Source organism: Podarcis bocagei (assembly GCF_964188305.1).
Source record: "Podarcis bocagei genome assembly, chromosome: Z".
Classification (NCBI taxonomy): domain Eukaryota; kingdom Metazoa; phylum Chordata; class Lepidosauria; order Squamata; family Lacertidae; genus Podarcis; species Podarcis bocagei.
The window spans coordinates 49,783,119-49,803,356 of NC_138140.1; the positions used below are offsets into that span (position 1 = coordinate 49,783,119).

General features: G+C 44.8%; 1 protein-coding gene across 1 annotated transcript; it reads left to right on the forward strand.

Moving 5' to 3' along the window:
* Window positions 1-224: 224 nt before the first annotated feature.
* Window positions 225-17,439, forward strand: IL2RG (interleukin 2 receptor subunit gamma). Its single transcript, XM_081180532.1, has 8 exons — window positions 225-381; window positions 3,263-3,353; window positions 5,246-5,412; window positions 7,962-8,104; window positions 9,486-9,648; window positions 13,562-13,661; window positions 15,042-15,126; window positions 15,883-17,439. The coding sequence occupies exons 1-8, from the start codon at window positions 288-290 to the stop codon at window positions 16,066-16,068; spliced, it is 1,029 nt and encodes a 342-aa protein (XP_081036658.1). The 5' UTR covers window positions 225-287; the 3' UTR covers window positions 16,069-17,439.
* The last annotated feature ends 2,799 nt before the right edge of the window (window positions 17,440-20,238 follow it).

Genomic DNA, 20,238 nt, shown 5'->3' on the forward strand with positions numbered 1-20,238 from the left:
ACCCAGCTTCTTGTAAGACCTGGTTTCCAGACCCTTTAGCCATCTTGGTCATGATTCACAAGGGGCCCTGAGGTTGAAATTAATCAAATCTAGCCCAGGCTCTACCAGTTCAGCTTCTCAGAAGCCTTTAAGAAACTTTCTGCAAAGTTCTGGGAGTTTCCACAGGAAGGCATCATAAGTATAAATTGAGAATCGCACAGCCCACATTTGCAGATCAGCTTTGAAATAACCACATCCTGTTGTGCTGAGCACTTGTCTCTGGCAAAGCGGAGGCTGCTAGGAGGGTGATGGAGGCCTCGAGGGAACAAAGGATGTTCCTTGTGCTGGTCCTCCTGTTCTTGGGCCGAACCGAGCAAGCCACAGAGAGTTCTCCACAGCAAGGTAACCCACTCCCTATGGGCTGGGAGCTCGCTACCCCTGCTGTCAGGGATTCTTCAGCTGTGATTTCTGCATTGCAGGGGGTGGGATGAAATGACCCGTTGGGTGCCTTGCGACTCTGAGATTCTATGATTCTAAGAGGATGAATGCAGCAACCTCTAACCCACATTCTATCTGTTCTTCAATACTTTCTGCAATGTTGGGGAACATCCCCTGAGCTGCAAAAAGCTACATTCAGGTCTTGTCAGTTCTTATGGCTGTGAATCCATAACCTTCTTTCTTTTGTGTCCATAAACAGCTGTTGCACTTATAATGGCAAAACCACAGGGAAATATTTCCTAAAGATTGCCAGTAGGTGGGGCTGGAATGTCAGGCAGGAACAGGGAATGATTTCCACTTAACATTCACTTTCTTTTTGGCCTCGCTGAGTTGGACATAAAATCAACAGGGTGTCGTTGTTGTCAGTGCTTCTTTTGTAATAATAATAATAATAATAATAATAATAATAATAATAGTAGTAGTAGTAGTAGTAGTAGTAGTAGTAGTAGTTTAGGGGTACTCTCATTTTGACTCAAAAAAACCAACACCATTTTATAGTTCAAATCGGGAAAAATGAATGCAGTCAATGGACAAAAGTACAAAGATTCATAAAAATTTTTAGGGGTATGAGTACCCCTGCGTACCCCCAGGAAAAAAGCACTGGTTGTTGTTTTGATACAAATGTACACATCTGGGTTAGGGCTGCCTACATATACATTTCCTCCCTCAAGCAGACATCAGAAACAGTACAACAGCCTGCCTGATATAAATAAGCAGCAAGCTCCTGCCAGTAGTTACTGCCATGCCTGAGATCATTTCCTTGCAAGTGAGGAATGAATATTATGTGGCACTTTTTGCAACATACATAAAATGTTAATATACAAAAATACAATAAATAATGGATGTCCATTGGAACAGTAATTAGCACTAGTATTGTTGAGAGCGGCCTTCAGCTAAGTTTTACTCAGAATGGTCCCACTGAGATTAATGGACCCAACTTAGTCATGTTCATTAATTTCAGTGGGTTCACTCTCAGTAAAACTTAGTTGAAAGTCACCTATTACAGTATTTGTTTCATTTATGAATCATTTATGAATCACTGACTGCGTTGCATCTTGAAGCTATTTAACAAATTTTAACAACTTAATAAAAAATATGTGTAAAACAATTGCATGTTTAGAAACGGTAAAAACGATTGCCTGTACCATAAAAACAATTTAAAATCCAATGCAGATACCAACTTCTAATTCGTTCATCCACAGTTACCAGTTAAGAAGTAAATATCTCCTTCCCTCTCCCAACCAAAAATGTCCTGGTGTACTTTCCGACAGGACTAACTGATGAACTACAACCAGCTCAGATTGGGTAGCAAAAGTAAAGTGTTCACAAGAACTGTTGGGGTGATGGTGCTGAATATTAGCCATTCCTGAGCACTGGGCAATTTAACCATTTACTTGAAGGGTCACCCAGCCGCAGGTGGGCCTTCTTGACTGGTTTGATTTGCGGAACTGGCACTATCGAAAGTGTCACATAAAGTTTGTTCTGCACTTGCAAGAAATTGATTTTTTGGTGTAGCAGCAGCTGCACTATGGAATCCCTGCCTACTAATACAAGGCACTTATCTTTGTTGGATTGTTTTTGATTCCTGCCAAAATCCATTTTTTGCATAGGGAAGGCCTACCTGGACATGCAATCTTATTATGCACATTTGATTTTCATAACTGCTGATTTCATCTGTGCTCTGTTGTTTATCAAAAGTTTTGCTAGTGTGGCTTATTGCCTTTTTTTTAACCTAACATTTTCAGGTAAATCGCTTTAGGGCAGGGGTGAGACTAGGCTTTTTTTCACACACACCCACACATTTGTGTGCACACAAACACACAGGCTGGAAGCCTCAATGGTGCCTCTCTGGAGGCTACACCCGAGGCAAAAATCCTGGTTAGCCACACCCCACCCTAGCTTGTGGATTATTCTTATTTATTAATTTTAGTTATATATTTATGTTTATAAATAAATGGGCAAACAAATGATCCAGCCCCATTTCAACTGAACTATGTGGCATGGTCTGTGCCTGATGTTGTATGTGTAGAGGTAACTTTGCTGGAGAGCTGTAGGACAGGTTTTGTTTCAGGAAGGTTTGGTGGGCAGTGAACACAGCATGGCTTCCTTCAGAGCAGGGCTGGGCTGGGGACTTAGGCCTGGGATGGGGGGGGGGCGAAATGCAGCTCTCTGGGCCTCATGGATATCCCCCCCCACAGGTCCCAGCTTCCATGAGGCCACATTGCTCACTGGCTTTGCTTCTTGAATGTTTTTGCTTGGCTGGAATGTTTCCTCGATCTCTGAAAATGCCTCTTCCTTCCCTAGATGGGGGGAAAGAGGGAGGGGTGGTAGTGGTGGGGTGTGTGGGTGTGTGTAGAAACCAGCATATTGCAGTATATAAAAGTGAAATCTGACATTCATTGCTCCACCTACTTTTGCCTGTGGTTCCGCCCCTGGCAGAACCGTCCAGACTGCGCCCCCCAGCCACAGACAAATTAGCTCTTCTTTCTGCCTCTCCTCCAACCCTTCCACTCATTCAATTCACCTTCTATTTAAAACAATTTCTTATGAGGCAATAATTGATATTTATGGACTTATTTTTAGTTGTTTTTGCACACACCCCCATCGCCTGTGCCCCTGGCGAGGGTCCACCTCACCCCCCCCCAGCTATGGCCCTGCCTGTGGCCCCACCCACCACTGGGGATTTGGCCCCCAGGGTGTTGCCCTGAATGGAATGTGGTCCTCAGGCTGAAACAAACTTCCCCACCCACATCAAGACTCACTCATGGAAGGTCCTCTCTTGCAGACCTGGAGTGCATCGTCTTCGATTATGAATACATGGACTGTGACTGGGGCAGCAAACAGAAGCCTGCAGGAAACTATTCCCTCTACTACTGGTATGTGCCTTCCTTGCGCCTTGCTTCTCTGCTCTACAGGAACGGCTTTTGTCCAAGCTTCAGCCAATGCACCACCAACCTCTCCCAGCCTCCCTCTTTCTTGGGGAGCTTCTTCCAACCCTGAGCCAGACTACACTGGGGACCAAATTAAGAGAATAGCATAAGAAGACCCCTGTTGGATCAGGTCAGGGGCCCGTCCAGTCCAGCATCCTCTTCTCATAGTGGCCAAGCAAATGCCTGTGGGAAACCAAAAAGCAGGATCTTAGCACAATAGCAACACTCTTTCTTTCTATGGCTTCCAGAAACTGGTATTCTGAAGCATCACTGCCTCCAACCATGATGCAGTAGAACATAGTCCTCATGGCTAGTAGCCATCAATAGCCATCTCCTCAATTAATTTGTCCGGTCCTCTTTCAAAGCCATCCAAGTTTTGCTCTTTTCTCTAAACCAAAAAGTCCCAAATGTTGAAACCTTTCCTCAGAGCAAGGATTCCTCACCTGGGAGAGAGAACAATGGCTGCTGGTTCATTGGGGTGAATTGGGCACTGGCCCGCCAACCTCAGTCTACCTATAGCCAGCAACTCTGGGTGGCTTTAAACACCTATAAAAACACAACTAAACATTAAACAACTTCCCTATCTAGGGCTGTCTTCACATGTCTTCTAAAGGTTGTACCCTATCTCTTTGGCTTGGCAGTTGTGTAACTCCATACACTCCAACATTTCTCCAGTGAAAATAGGGACCTCCTAAGGAAAAGTGAGCTATTCCAGGACCAAAGGAGAAACAGGGACGGCTTCTGTAAATCTGGTACTGTCTTTGGAAAATAGGGACACTTGGAGGGTCGGTTATTACACACAACCACCCCAAGGGGTGGCCCTGCCTGTCAGCTGCCTCCTCTTTAGTCTCAGTGTCAGCTTCTATGCAACACAGCAGGAAGGAGGGCAGAGACAGAACCAGAACAGTGGGCTCTGCCAGTTACTGCCTCTAGCTCTAGCTCCTGTTGGCCTCCCAGCCTTCTGCCCTAGCATAGACAGACACATCCAGGTTAGGCCCTTAGGGTAAATGGAGCTCTGCCCCACCAACACCTGCCCTCAACCCTCTCTTGGCATTTGAGCATCCATTTTGCAACATTTACTTGACATCTGACCAGAGAGCGTTCCACAGAGCAGGCACCACTACCAAGGAGGCCCTCTTCCTGGTTCCCTGTAACCTCACTTCTTCCAGTGAGGGAACCACCAAGAGGCCCTCAGAGGTAACGATGGGGGTGGAGACGCTCCTTCAGGTATACTGGGCTGAGGCCATTTAGGGCTTTAACTGTTAGCACCAGCACTTTGAATTGTGCTCGGAAATGTACTGGGAGCCAGTGTAGGTCTTTCAAGACCGGTGTTATATGGTCTCTGCGGCCACTCCCAGTCACCAGTCTAGCTGCCACATTCTGAATTACTTGTAGTTTCTGGGTCACCTTCAAGCAGCCTGTCCACATCCTCAGAGGTAATAGATTAGAATTGATCCCATGCAATTTGACTAGACAGGAGTCAAGCACTCTCCCACCCATGGTGGAGTCTACCTTTTTTTTTTTAATCTGAGCTACTTTATCTGCAAAAAAAACCCCTATCTATGACTTTTAGAAGACATCTGAAGGCAGCCCTGTATCAGGAAATTTTAAATGTCTAATGTTTTACATTTTTTTATGTGCCGTAAGCCACCCAGAGTGGCTGAGGAAACCCAGCCAGATGGGTGTGGTATAAAAAATATTAGTATTAGTATTCAGAAGCATGTTCCACCTGGGCTAGAAGACAAACAACACAGGGCTGTCCTCAAGGTATTCAGGTTCTGAACTGCAGTTCTCTAATGGTGTTGAAAAGGACTAACCCCAAGCCTCATTTTGTTTAGGTATGAGTCTGGCAAAGAAAAGCAGTGTGGGATTTACCTCCAGAGTGGTGATATTAACACTGGATGCCGCTTCCGTGAGATTAAACTGTTTAAATACTTTCACATTTATGTCAACACAAGTGACGGTACGAAGGTTTTCCAAAAAGAAATGCAGTTGCAGAACCAAGGTATAGATTTCCTGCTGAGCCAAACCAACTTGTGGGTGTATTTATAAGTGGGAGCCCTATAGCCCAGGGGTAGGCAACCTAAGGCCCATGGGCCAGATGCGGCCCAATCGCCTTCTAAATCCGACCCATGGACAGTCTGGGAATCAGCGTGTTTTTACATGAGTAGAATGTGACCTTTTATTTAAAATGCATCTCAGGGTTATTTGTGGGGCCTGCCTGGTGTTTTTACATGAGTAGAATGTGTGTTCTTATTTAAAATGCATCTCTGAGTTATTTGTGGGGCATAGGAATTCATTCATTCCCCCCCCCCAAAAAAAATATAGTCTGGCCCACCACATGGTCTGAGGGATGGTTGCTGACCCCTGCTATAGCTGGTGTGTCAGAACGGACTAATTCAGTTCAGTGAAGTTTACTGAATTATCTAAAGATCCCTGAACTACTTAAAAGAGTCCCCTTTAATTGCTGGGTGAGTGGAATGTGACTAAAATCATTTGCAGGTAGAACTTTGAACAGTTTCTAAGTCCATCCCCTTACATGTTTTGTTTTTTTTTTAAACTATTTAAGCTCTTTGGGATTCTTTTACTTGAAGAAATGTAATTGTTGGGCAAATAAATTTAAGCATTTCGCTGTAGGTGTTTGTTTTTATGTTAGTCTTGTGAGGTTCAGGTCCACACTTGTAAGTCTTCTTAAGTGTATTTCATACTTCAGCACAGAACATTGTAATATTTTCTCTCTCTCTCTATCTCTCTCTCGCCGGGAGTTATTTGGATGACCTCAAACTGTGAACTGGTTATTTTTGTAAAGAAACAAACATGAACAGGAATTAGTTCCTCTTTGGACACGATACACTTGAATTGATTATTATTTTTCAATGAACTTTCCATGCTCTGCCTGCAACACAGGAGAAAAGAGGCCCAAATTCTTCATCCTGTTCTGCTGGGACTCAGAGCCCTTATCTGCATGATCTCATCTGCATTTTCAGAGCTCAGCCCTGATGAAGAGTCCTCATTCTCCACCCACACTTTCCTTTCTGACCCTCGTTCTAGAGATGTATTATGTTGTTTACTCCCACTTCAGATCAGACCTAAGTCACAAAGGGGGGGGGGGCTGGAGACTAAATGTGAGCAGGCTGTCCCTTCTCATTGCCAGAGATTCTGGTTTGTTCCAAAATAAATGCCCAAACGCCATGCCAATAAAGTGCAATTAAATTGCTGTTAAGGCAATTGTGCCTTTAATTAAAAGCTTCCTTTTTGCAGGTTCTTCCTTTTTATCAATTCCTGTTCAGTGCAGTTGAGGACTTAATGTTGACGTGCCCCTTAATTGCCTTTAATTTGTAAGCTGGTGTCTCCTGCATAAAGGTAAAGGGACCCCTGACCATTAGGTCTAGTTGTGGATGACTCTAGTTGCGGTGCTCATCTCACTTTACTGGCCGAGAGAGCTGGCGTACAGCTTCCGGGTCATGTGGCCAGCATGACTAAGCCACTTCTGGTGAACCAGAGCAGCGCACGGAAATGCCATTTACCTTCCCGCCGGAGCGGTAGCTATTTATCTACTTGCACTTTGACGTGCTTTCGAACTGCTAGGTTTGCAGGAGCAGGGACCAAGCAACAAGAGCTCACCCCGCCGCAGGGATTCGAACCACCGACCTTCTGATCAGCAAGCCCTAGGCTCTGTGGTTTAGACCACAGTGCCACCCGCGTCCCACCCATGTCTCCTGCATAGAGGAGGGCATTTCACATCCAAAGACAATGTCAACAATTTTGTACCTTTCATATATAAAATAATTTCAAATCCAATTCAGAAATAGACTGGGATCCTTTACCACATAAAATGTTCTTTGAGCTGAGAATCCAAAGAAAGGATAAGTAATGGGATCTTCTGATCTTCCAGATCATGCTGTTTCTCATGAGCATGTGGAACTGCTCTGTGACTAGGCTGCAGATTTAGATCAGAGGTTCCCAAACTTATTTGACCTACCACTGACTTTTCGGTGTGTGTGTGTGTGTGTGTGGAAATCCTACCTTCTTTAAGTGAAGAAACAGAAAGATGTAGTGACAAAATTGTGTTCTTTTATGCATCTATATTTCTACCTACATCCTAAGATATAGTAAAGAAAGATGTTGTTATAAATAAGACACCTTGAAGCTTGGAATTCTAAAACCATTTATTAAAACCAACCATAGTAACATTCACATTGCACACTGAAAATTAAGATAACAAAGATAATATTGAAAGGCATTGTCCCCACCCCACAATGGTGAGCAACCTAGCAGTGAGGGTCATTACGCAACAGATGAATCATGTACGAATGGTTTTTCAAAATGTTTTCTTCTTTACGCTTTCATAGCCCCCTTATTTTTATTCAGTTCCCCCTAATTGCACCCAAGGCTACTGCCTCGCCCCTGGATTGTTCCAGTGCCCCCCGGGGGGTGGCATCACCCACTGATTTAGATCCTGATATGAGCCAAGGGAGGTAGAGTGGCTGTTGCATATACACTGTTGCATATTCTCCCTCTCGCATATACACAGATTTCCTTTCTCTCTCCTAGTGAAACCCAGTCCACCCATTAACTTCCGCTATGAGGAGAAGAGCAACAACCAGCTGCTACTGTCTTGGGGTTCAGCCAGCCCCAAAAACCACTGCTTGGAGTATTGTATCACGTATAAAAGCAGCAAGGACAAAAAATGGCAGGTACTGGTGTTATCTCAGTTGGGAGGGCTAAGTGCAGATTTGCCTTGACCTTCTGATGTGGAAGCCACAGCCCCCCCCATTATAAAATATTGTTATACGGGGGTTGGCGGTGGGGTGTGCGGCAAGGATCCCTTCAACTCCTGGGTGCTAGATCCTCCCTATAATTCCTGGTTTTAGTAAAAGTTGGAATTGATTAATTGAAGGTTTGATTAAGCTGTGCCAAACTCTGCTGGATTTGGCTTAGGCATAGTTAGCTGAGTGTGGTTCATTGGAGGAACGAAACCAGTAATGGCAGAGTCATTAGCCCCTCAAGAAAGCCATTAGGAGGGTGGAGACTATGCCAAGCAAGGAAGGGTGGGGCCCCTCTTTCAGCTGTGTGTAGTGGGCAGAGAAAAGGGTCAGACATGAATCAGAGGCTGCAGCAATGGAAGGAACAGGACCCTCTTGGGATGTGAATGCTCTGCACATCTAGGCTCAGGCTGTATATACGAGTAAATAAACCATATACCATAAAGATGTCACAGTCTCCACTGTGTGTCTTTGTCTAAAAGGAAACACAGCCTCTGGTAAGTGCCCCTGGTGCCCCTGGGATCTCACACCACTTGGAGACTGGGGTGGTGTGTGTAACAATACAATTCCTCATTTGGTAAGCGTTTCCCAGTTGTGCTCCTTGCCCAAACTAAATCTTCTCTTTTCTTCAGAGCCCAACTCTCATAGGAAGAGATTAATCTCTCCCTTTAGGCTTCTCTCTGTTTCTCATTTTTCCTGTCTAAAGTTCAGCTCTTCACCTTTCCTCAGCAGTGTATGGAGACCCATAGCTGCTTCCAGCGAGATTTCAGGGTGGCCCATGGAATCTTGCAGAGTTCTCATGAGATTTCACAGGGCTCTCATGAGATCACTGGTCAGCAAGGCTTCAGCCAGGGTGCACCCAGGGCAGCACTTTCCTGTTTCACCTCAGGCAGCAAAATGTTCTGGGCTGCCCCTTGTGATGTTGAGTTCCATAGTTGTAACTCTCCTCTCTGTGAAGAGGTGCTTTTATTTTGTCTGTCCTGGACCTTCTAACATTCAGCTTCACCAGACAGCCCCAAGTTCTAATATTATATGAGAGGAAGAAAAGACGTGTCCTCTGAACTGCATAATCATATAAACTTGTATCGTGTCTTCTCTTGCCAACTATTTTTCTGAACTAAAAAGCCACAAATGTTGAAACCTTTCCTCACAGAGAGTTGCTCCATCCCCTTGATCATTTTACTCAGTTGCGGGGGAAGAGCTGCTGGGTTTCGCATGAGGCTGATTGGGGGAGGCACCAAGGGCGGCGGGGGGGGGGTACTGCTGCTTTCTGTGCCAGGTGCACATTTACCTCTCTGGCATTCCCTTTCAGGAGGTGACGACCAATGGTATGAACTGCAGCATAGCCAGTGTGGATCCCAAAAAGTTCTACACGTTCTATGTCAAGTCTAAAGTAAAGTCTGTTTGTGCAACCACAAACTTTTGGAGCGACCCAGTCGGTCCTTTATCCTGGAGGGGAAACACCACTAGCGAAGGTACAGATGATCTTTCTATTATTGTTGGGCAGTGGTATGATGCTGGTATGATGCTGTGGTATGATGCTGGAATCCACAGAGGATGAATCAGGTCTAGGAGACCATGGAGAGGGAGTTATGACTGAACAAGAGTTGGGAGCAGAATGAAGCCTTTTAAACCTCTGTATTCTGACTTCCTCCTTGAGGCTTCACCTCCTTGGAGAGAACGGAGAATCCTTGAAGGGCCCAGCCCTCTAGCCAGGGCTGGATTAACCATTGATCAAAATAAGCACTGCTTAGGGCATCAAGGGAGGGGGGGGCACCAGAGAAATTTTCCATTGCCGGATTTACCATGGACCATATGGTGCAGCTGGAAAAAACAAAAGACTCCCACAATAATGAAAAAACACACACACACAAAATAAAAAAATAATACTGAAACAATAATAATAGAGGTTAATGATATAGATTGATCATGGGAATGCAACAAAATTAGAGTCTGCTAACTATGGTAGTAAACTGCCATTCGGTCCACTAAAACTCACATGATCATTCAGAATAGCAGTAACAATGAATTGCACATTTATTCAAAAACCCACTTAAAACTATTTGCTGCAATTAATTCAACAGAACAGATGAACTTGATCCAGTGATAACGGCTTTTCAAAGTCTGCCAGTCATTTAACAAGAAATCATAGGTGCCACACTGAGTTACTGCTTCATTGCTCAGTCCATTCATAATGCGATGGATGGGCTTGATGAGGGGGTGCCAGTTTCCCAATGCCTGGTTCAAAGCCACAGTAGAATCATAGAATGGTTGGAAGGGATAACTCAGCTGGTAGAGCATGAGACTCTTAATCTCAGGGTTGTGGGTTCGAGCCCCATGTTGGGGAAAAGATTCCTGCATTTCAGGGAGCTGGACTAAAATGACGCTCATGGTCTCTTGAGACTCTGCAATTCTATGATTCTATGCAGGAAATTCACTTAGCAGGAATCTTAAACCACCACCTTCCCTGCTACCCGCTGAGTGAGTTGTGGTGGCTGCTGATTTGCTATAGGGTAAGGTTCAAGGCCATTTTCCTGATTCAAAAAGCCCTTAGCAACTTGGTCCCAAAGGACCTTAAAGGCTCACTGATTTCTTACACTCTACTTCAATCACTGAGATCTTCCTGGTGGTTCCAGAAGCCCTGCGCTCTTGTTGGCCTTAGCCAGAGACCAAGCCTTTGGTGTGGCAGGCCATGCCCTGTGGAACTCCCTGCCAATAGAGGTTCGGCAGAAACAATCCCTGCCTTGTTTAAGATATCCCCTGAAAACTATATTGTTTAGATAAGTCTTTGTAATAAGAATTTCTCTTTTTAACCCACCAGCATTTATTGATGTGTTTAGTGATGCTTTAAGTGACATCTTTCTGAATTTATTATAACTTTGTATGTTGTATATCGCCTTGCTCTATATTTATGGAAGTGCAGGTTATAAATCATTTAGTTACCTGGAAACTGAGGTTTCTACAACTAAAATGGATTAAAGTGCCTAGCACAACAAATCCATGTTTTTTCCTTTTGAAAAAATATATACCGTATTTTTCCGTGTATAAGACATGGGGTTTTTTAAACCAAAAATTAGGTTTAAAATTGGGGCTCGTCTTATACACGGGTAGTGCTGAGGGGTGTTTTCTTAATTTGGAGTCCCCAAAAATAGGGGGCGTTTTATACATGAGGGGCGTCTTCTTGCAGATTGGATGGTGATTGGGAAATGCATCATAAAGTGAGAAAATTGTTAATGGGAAAATGTCTAAGAGATATAAAGACAGTGCAAGCAAGTCAGGGTGAAAGCAAGATGAGTGATTTTTGCCATATGACTTCCCTGCGAATAAATAGGAATAAATGCTTAATAAAGCCCAGGTGTAATCTAACCTCCAAGGAAGCTTTGTGAAAGTGAATCATGACAAATGCTGATTAAACATGTTGTCTGGAGAAGCCCCTAATGTTGCAGGAAACTGTAGCAGCTGAACTTGCAGATAACTATATATATATATATATATATATATGCCCTAAACAGGATTGTTCCATAAAAAGAAATATTTATAATCGTTCAACCCTTCCACTCATCTTATAAAATGCAGTTTGAAAAATAATGGGTGGGAGAATTAAAGAGATCTGATATTGCTTGCTTCTCCATGGGGACAATGAGCTGAGAAAGGTGTAGGGAGGGGGAGGCCTTTTTTCGAGGGGTGCTTCACAAATATAAAAACAACCGCTGTTTCAATTCTAATGCAAAACAGTGGATTCTGAAGGGCTTTTCAAAAGTAAGCAGTGGGTGGGGCACTGTGGGGCCTGCAACTTCTAAGATCCATGTTTGAGATTAAAAGTGCTTCCAAATGCTCTTGTTTATAGAGCTTTTGAGTTTGGTTTGGTTTTGCAAGGAGGTAATAATAATAATAATAATAATAATAATAATAATAATAATAATAATACTTTTATTATTTGTACCCCACCCATCTGACTAGGGACTCAGCTATACAGCTGCAAATATAATGTTTTAAGTGCATTATACAAATGTGACACTAGATGGCAATGGTGAGCTTAATGACAAATTCAATGCACTTTTTAAAACTTTTTTAAAAAAACCAATTTTCACAGCTTTTATATATGTGTGTGTGTCTAGATTCTACCTGGGTTGCCCCAGCCACTCTGGAGGGCTTCCAGCATGTATTAAAACATAACAAAACATTTAAAAAACTTCCCTAAATAATAATATAAGTCAAGTTATAAGTCAAGCCACTGCCATCTCAAAAAACGTCCAGTCTTTAGGGGAAGGCGAAAACGGTTTTGTTGAGCAAGAGCCCCAAATCAGATTTAATAATTGTGCAACCTGAACTTTGCAAAGGAATTTCAGAAATAGACTGGAAAGAGAAGCTGCTGAATTGCAACTCATTACCAAACTTAAAACCATGGAGAGACCTGGTCTGAACAAAGACATTGGATTCTTATCTCATTATACATGACTAAGCCATTTTTCACCTTCTCACCCCTTGCCTTTTCCTATAAGACCTATTGCAGTCCTTAAGAGTCGTCAACAGGCTCATCTCAGCTATCTGCCAATCTCCCATTCCCACCACCCTTCTGAGTAATACCCCTCCCCACCTTCTCACTATATAGAAGGATCTGGCAACTTCTGTTTCAGTGTATCTGAAGAAGTGTGCATGCACACGAAAGCTCATACCAAGAACTAACTTAGTTGGTCTTTAAGGTGCTACTGGAAGGAATTTTTTTATCTGAACTTTGCAGTAGGTGATGGAGTCCCACCTTGAAAGAGTCTGCAAGTGCTCCCAACAAATGACAGATCCCTAGGATGCCACCTTGTTGGCTGAGTCCCACCTGCAAGCTGCAGCAGTGGGACATGGCCTCCCTTTCTGGAGCAACTGCAGAGAGACACCTCTGTTTCCCTAGCGGCACTTGGCTTTAAGCCAGAACCTAGGCAGGAAAGCTGTGGGACCAGAGTTTCCAGAGGCCTGCATTGCTGCCTCCTGTGTTTGACTGGCTACCCAGCCCCTCCAGGAACAGCACAGCCTCCAACATTCCTTGGATGAGAATAAGGACATTCTATTCTACATCAGCATCACTGATTGAGCATCTTCTCCTGGTCAGGTACAAAAGTTATTTAAGGATACATACAAAACTGTGGAATTTAGGGGAGCCTGAGGGAAGAAGAAAACCCCCAGTCAGTAAATACAACTAGGTAGCAGTGATACTGATGTAGAACAGAAGCTACTTCCCTCTTTTCATCTGAGGAATGTTGGATGGTATGGAACAATGTCCCTCGTCTAGGCAGCTCCAGTGACCTAGGGAAGGTAGGGAGAGGCAATGTGAGGCTATTCCTCTTTCTCTGGTGCATTCCTCTTTCTCTTTCTCACGCCCAGGCTTGTCTCACTCAGATGACACTCTTGTCTCAACCTGGATACAGAGAATCATCATCCCTGTAGGTTCTGTCCTCCTCCTGATTCTCCTTCTCTTGATCCTAATGCACATGGAGAGGTAAGTTGAGCAATCATACTAGACCCATGGCTGACTTTGCTTTGTGGGACATGGGGCGACAGCCTAGCTGGCAACTGGGAACAGCTCACCAGTAAAGACGGTTGGTTTCCCCATGCTTGCTCTCTCATCTCTGTTCTATCCAAAATGGCTCAGAAGGTGAATGATGTTCTGTGACAAGCAAATGTTGGCAACTGAGGGTCATGGATGGCTATCATCCAGATCCCCACGTTTCAGAGGCCATTAGCTGCTAGTGCCTCTGCTGGGAGCTCTGGGATTGGCTTGAACAACTGAGCAGCCTTTCCCAAACCTGATGCCCTCCATATATTTTGGACTACAACTCCCATAATCCCTGTCTAACGCCAGGATGATGGGAGCTGAAATCTGAAGTATCTAGAAGGCCCCAGTTTGTGGAAGGCCCCAGTGGGGGAACTGACCATGTCATCTGTCATCAAGGACAATCAGCAGCAGCAACAGCAGCTGAACAACAGATGGAGGTGGGGGGTGTACAGTACTTCAGATTTCTTGGCACGGCTTCAAAAGCATTTTAAGAGCAAACAAAAATGAGCCTTACAAAATAATGTGCCACAAAAAACAAATTTCATTTTGAGTGCTTTTGCTGCAGACCGAAGGCTAGTTTAAAAAGAACTGGCCCTTGCAGAGCACTGACTTCACTGCTAGCAGCAGAGAAAAAGGGCTTGTCAGTTTGCTCTGTTGCCGCTCAGCCAGAATGATTTTCAGTACACGATGAGGTCACTTTTTCCATACACATCTCATCACAGACTGAAAACCAATCCAGCTCTATGACGGAACACAGTTCACTGAGTGGCCAGGACTGACTTTTATGAATGAGCCCCACAAATAAGGCTGATGTTCTGGGAAAGATCAACAGTGCCACCTTGCTGGGGATGGTCGTTGGTTTTCCTCTCCAGGCAACATTCCCTTAGAGCAGGGGTCTGCAACCTTTAAGACAAAAAGAGCCAATTGGACCCGTTTCCGAAGGGGAAAAAAACTGGGAGCCGCAAAACCATTGCGACATTTAAAATAAATATATCTCCGGAGCTGCGATCTGACAGCGGGCGGGAAGGTGACGTCGGGATGGTGCGTGACTAACGCATGCACCGCCCCCATGCGACGTCACAGCCAGTACAGCGCCCGCCACAGTGGGGAGTGTCGGGGCGCACAATGCGCCTCCTCCCCTCGCTAGTATCCGCCCCGGAGCCACGGCAAAGGTGTAAAAGAGCCACATGCGGCTCCGGAGCCGCGGGTTGCAGACCCCTGCCTTAGAGGGAGAACTCTTTGCAATTCTGGGCACTCTACCTAGTATCTCTCAAAACAATAAAGAGAAGAACCCCACCTCTAATCAATTTAACTTCCCCACAGAGTTTGGCTGGTACTGATGCCCAGGATTCCCAACCCCAGGAATAAATTTGAAGATCTTTTTACTGCGCACCAAGGCAATTTCTCGGTAAGAAACTGGGCTATGTAGACTCTCTATCCTCTCAAGATAATCTCCCAGGTCAGAAGCCCTGCCCCACATGACTATAACATTGCTAGGAAAGGGGTAAGGGGCATGCCTCCGCCCCAGATATTTTTTTCAGTGCTCCAAGTGTTTCTGAGTGGGCGAATGATTTTGGGAGCAATTTTATTGTGGGTGATCTTGGCTAGGATATTAATTTGGGGAAAACATTAATTTAAGGACACATTACCTATTTATGATTTGGGGAGGTAATCAGGGGTAATTTAAAGGTAAATTGGATTTATTTGGACAGGTTCTGTTGGGAAATCAATTGGGGGAGGGGTTAAAAGAATTAAAATGCACTGTCCCAGGGAGGAGTGAAACTTAAGAAGAACATGCCTGTGATCATTTAGATGGGAAATTTGGTAGCTTGCGTTCTGCAACATTTGAAGTCAGAATTTGCATCTCTGCATAGAGAGATGGCAAAATGCCTGCAGAGGACTGACTCAGCCAAGCCTCAGATAACTGGAGGCTCTAAGGCTTGCAGAATCTCAGAGTCTACTTTTGCAAGCATACTGTCTGTGCACAACTATATCTCTACATTGTGGGTGGCATAGAAAGGCAGAAGAAGATCAGTGCTTTTGTCTTTTCTGGGCCATCACTTGAGCAAGTGAAGAAACTGCCCAGCCCAGAAGGAAAGCCACGGAGCCAGGCATAGCAGAGTGGGTTACCTCATTCCATTCTCAACATTTTCTTTCCCTGCAGGAATGGGCAGGGGTCTCCAAGGATGCAGTGGAGAGCTTCAAGCCCAACTATCGCGAAAGCATTTGCTGTGTCAGCGAGCTGTTCCCTGGTGGGGGCTATTTACCCATCTGCAACAATGCCATGGGCAAGGCTGGAGGAGTGGCTGGCATTCCTGCAGACCCTACCCTCAAGGTCAACATTGAGTAGGGCCTGTGGAACAGCCACTTGTGGGTCTGTCATGCTCCCTGGCTAGGAGCTTCTGAGGCTATTGCCCGTCTTTTTAGAGAACCTTTCCCCAAAAGCATTGACCCCTTAGAAATCCTTGATCCCTCAGCCAGCCCATCTATAGATACAGCCCTGCCAAGTGTTCTTTTACGTCTGCAGGCTTAGGAACAGGGTTTAAGGTCCTTCTTTCTCCAGCACTTGCCCTTTTCCACCCCTTATCTTTCCTCTGCTTGGCCTCCAAGCTGCTTTTGTTTTCAGTTTAGCTTATTTGGTGCTAACGGCACATTTGCACAGTATGTCCAAAACGCACTCATCACACATTTGAAGCACATAACTTTCCCACAAAAAATACTGGGAACTGTGGTTTCCGCTGCACAGAGCTATATAAACTATAGCTTACATGATTCTTAAGGGGAAAGTAGTGTGCTTTTAATGTATGTTGTGGATCAACCCCTCTAGCCCTCAGGTACATTGTAGGGTTATCAAGTCTTCCACAGTATACATAATATTCACAATATGCATGCACACAAATTGTGCCTTATGAAGTAAGAATATAACAAAACAGGTGAATGCTCAGAAGCAGTTGGAAAATGCATAGTTTTAACTCTGAATTCATCTTCCCTTTAATCGATTTGGCCTGGTTTTGATGGCTATGGAGAAGAGCTTGGCCACATTTTCTGTACATACCACCATACCACACATTTAAAGCACATGCTTTCCCTCAAAGAATCCTGGGAACTAGTTTCTTAAGGGAGCTGGGAATTCCAGCTTTTTTTTGGGGGGGGGGGTAATTATAGTTCCCAGAATTTTTTTTTCAGAAAGCCATGTGCTTTGGATGTGCTTTCAGTTTATAGTGTCTGGCAGCCTTAGGTTTGGAGTTGGCCGTTAAAAAAAGAAAGAGAGAATTCTCCCGAGGCTGTGTATGAACACTGTAACTTTGAAGCACATTCGAAGCTCATTCTTTCCCTCAAAGAATTCTGGGCATTGTAGTTTGTTTAGGGTTACTGGGAGTTGTATCTCTGTGAGGGGTAAACTACAGTGCCAAGAATTCTTTGAGGGAAAGAATATGCTTTGAATGTCCTTTCAAGATATAATGTGTAGAGGAATTATTGAGAAGATAAATTGGGATCTTATAGTCCTATAAAATATGGAGGATAGAATAACATGTGGATAAGACACTGACATAGCAGCTTTGGTGAGGGAAAACTCTCAGGCGTCATCTGTTTCTATTCCAACCCATGAAATTTCTGTTGTCCTTCTTCCTGCTGTGCACTGCTGCTTCTGCTTCCTCTGATGACCATATGCAGACACATCACTATTATGCCTAATAAAAAGGATTGATTTGCCTCATTATTTCTCTCTGGCGCATCCTTACAGTCCTGCTACTCATATAACTATGCAGCCCAGGGTGGCATTAAGGCTGTGTTCACATGTTCACTATCCATCCAGTGCACTCCCACCACTGGTCTGGGAAGCAATTGTAGGCTGCCATCTGTCTTGAGAGACAACGGAGTGTGCCTCCAAGTGTGAAGCCAAACGACTGTTTTAGTGACACGAAAGAGACCTCCCCGGAGTGCAAGCCGGGCTGCCCATCACTCGGGCTTGGAGGAGGGTGGGGGAACTTGAATGTGGCCTGAAGAGAAGTCCACTGTTATGTACTAAGCTTGGATCCCAGAACAATAGGCAGGTAGGATCCTAGAATGGAACAACTGATTGGCTTGCAGGAGAAGACCAATCAGGCTCCAAGAGGAAGTTAATCAGCCTATTAGGCTGGTAGGATTGTAGAATGCAACAACTGATTGGCCTGCAGGAGAAGACCAATCAGGCTCCAGGAGGGAAGCAGAATCAGCCAGTCAGACGGGACTCATTGTGTTAATAATGTATATAAAAGCCTGAGGTTTGGGGGACAATTCAATCCCTGTTTTACAAGCTGCAATAAAGAGCATGAAATCACTGCAGGACTCCGAGTATATTTCATCCACCCTCTCACCTGCAGGCCATATCTGGTAATGATGATTCTCCAAGTGATGATTCTTTGCTGGCATCACCCACATTCTCCAGGTCCACGGCCCCACCCCGCTTGCAAGCAGAGAGCAAGTTCAGCTCATGACACTCCTGGATATCTGAAAAACAGGCCAAGAGAGATGTGGATGCAAAAGTTTGAAACAGTTGCTGCAGCAGCCACGGGGAATTCTTAACATGGCCTGGGCAGGGTGACCGAGCAGGGAGGGTCAGCATAGCAAGCAAAGTGAGCAACAGCAACCTCAGTGAGATTTGCCCACAAGGCCTTGAGGGGAGTTCAGCAGCAATGTGTTGCTAACTTCTTTTTTCCACTCTGCTCAGAGCCAGAGGAAGACAGCATCATTCCTGCCCTACAGGAAGGAGTGGCCAACGGCAGAGGTCAACATTTGCTCTTTAAAGTTGTTGCTGGCATCTGTCTGTCTCGAGAGACAATGGGGTGCACCTCCAGGGGTGAAATCAAATTGAAGTGTCCTCCCTGGCCCACAAGTTTGGGCAGTGTCCCAGGCCATCCAGACAACAAGATCCAACTGCCAGCTTCACTGATGTGGTCCAAAGCAAAACAGGGCAATACGTTTGGGACCCGCTTGGCTGCAGGAGTTGCTAGAAGGAGGCGTACAAGGCCCCATCCAACCATCTTAGGGACACCACTCTGGATTTGTGTAGGGTTTACTCCTGAGCCTTTTCTTCTCCTGAAGATTTCCCACAAGGCAGTGGAGGTTTAGGATCTGAGTTTTCATTCTTCTACATGGGTTACCTTCCCAGGTGGACAAGCCCCACCTGCCCCCTTGTTTCCCCCTACAGCATGTGCAAAAACTGCCTTCTTGACCATTGGACCCACAGTTGGTCTGATCCGCTCAGTATGCTGGAGCCTGTCTTCACATGCAGGGAAGTCCCTAACACACCGATGGTTTGACCCACTGACTTCCCTCACCTGGTTTACCTGGCCAGTCAAAGCCATTCCCAGGATTGTGGCTGCTGCAAGTGAGAGGGTGGGGACCAAAGGGTGGCACACCAGAAGGAGCACAACATGTCCGCTCTATTCTGTATCTATTCCTTTGTTTCTTATGAAATACTGCATCTTGATGTGCCTCCCTTCAAAACTAGCTTCAATTGAGAAAAAGGAACTACCTAGCTGTGTTTTAAGCCACCAATACACAGGTAGCCTAAGACACATTTCCTTTTCTAGTGGGGATCTCTAGTTGTGATCTTTCCCTGCAGTTAAGAACATTGTCAAATTACATGGGAAGGGCCATAGCTCACTGGTATAACTCCTGGTTTGAGTGCCGAAGGTGCCCTGTCCAATCCTTGGCATCTCCAGGTAGGGCTGAGTGAGATCCCTGTCTGAAACCTTGGAGAGCTGCTGCCGGTCATAGCAGACAATATTGGACCAATGAGTCTGATTCATTATAAGGCAACTTCCTATGTTCCATTCCTGAGCTTCTGCATCTGGGCACATTTTTACCTTTTGAACTGGCTTGTCCTAGATAAATGTCACCACCAGTTTTCACTAATTGCAGAACTGAGGTCAACATTTATACTGCTGTCCAAAATAGAGGGTTTTTTTTTTAAAAAAATAACTGATTGGATTCTTAACTGTATAGATAACAAACAGAAAATATGAAGTCAACATAGAACATCCCCCCATCTGCCATAAGAAAACAGGAGATCTGGAGCATTGGCTCCATATGTAAGGAAGTCATACATCAATGGGAGGGGAGGATAAGTACAAATACAAGAATAGAAGCTGGACCTTGACAGAAGACCATAAGAAGATCATGCAAGCCAAATTGTTCTTGCGGTTTCTCACAGATGTTCTTTTCTGTGATTAGAGGTATACATTGCTACAAAAGTTGGGCGCCACCCCCACCCCAACTCTCTGCCAAGCAGCAGCAAGATTTCAGAGGGTTCCAAGCACTCACCCAGGGTCTGTGCTCCTTTGGAGAATCATAGAATTGTAGATTTGGAAGGGATCATGAGGGGCATCTAGTCCAACCCCCTGCAATGCAGGGATCTTTTGCCTAACATGGGGCTCAAACCCACAACCCTGAGATTAAAAATCTCATGCTCTACCAACTGAACAATTTGAAGAACTGAAGACACAGCAGAAACTCCTTTAAGAAATATGGTTTA

What these genes read in the sequence shown, in the direction of transcription:
- IL2RG (XM_081180532.1), top strand. Translation starts at nt 288, where the DNA reads ATGGAGGCCTCGAGGGAACAAAGGATGTTCCTTGTGCTGGTCCTCCTG. An exon ending in AGAGAGTTCTCCACAGCAAG is followed by an intron (nt 382 to 3,262) that starts GTAACCCACTCC and finishes CCTCTCTTGCAG; the next exon opens with ACCTGGAGTGCATCGTCTTC. An exon ending in ATCCTAATGCACATGGAGAG is followed by an intron (nt 13,662 to 15,041) that starts GTAAGTTGAGCA and finishes ACTTCCCCACAG; the next exon opens with AGTTTGGCTGGTACTGATGC.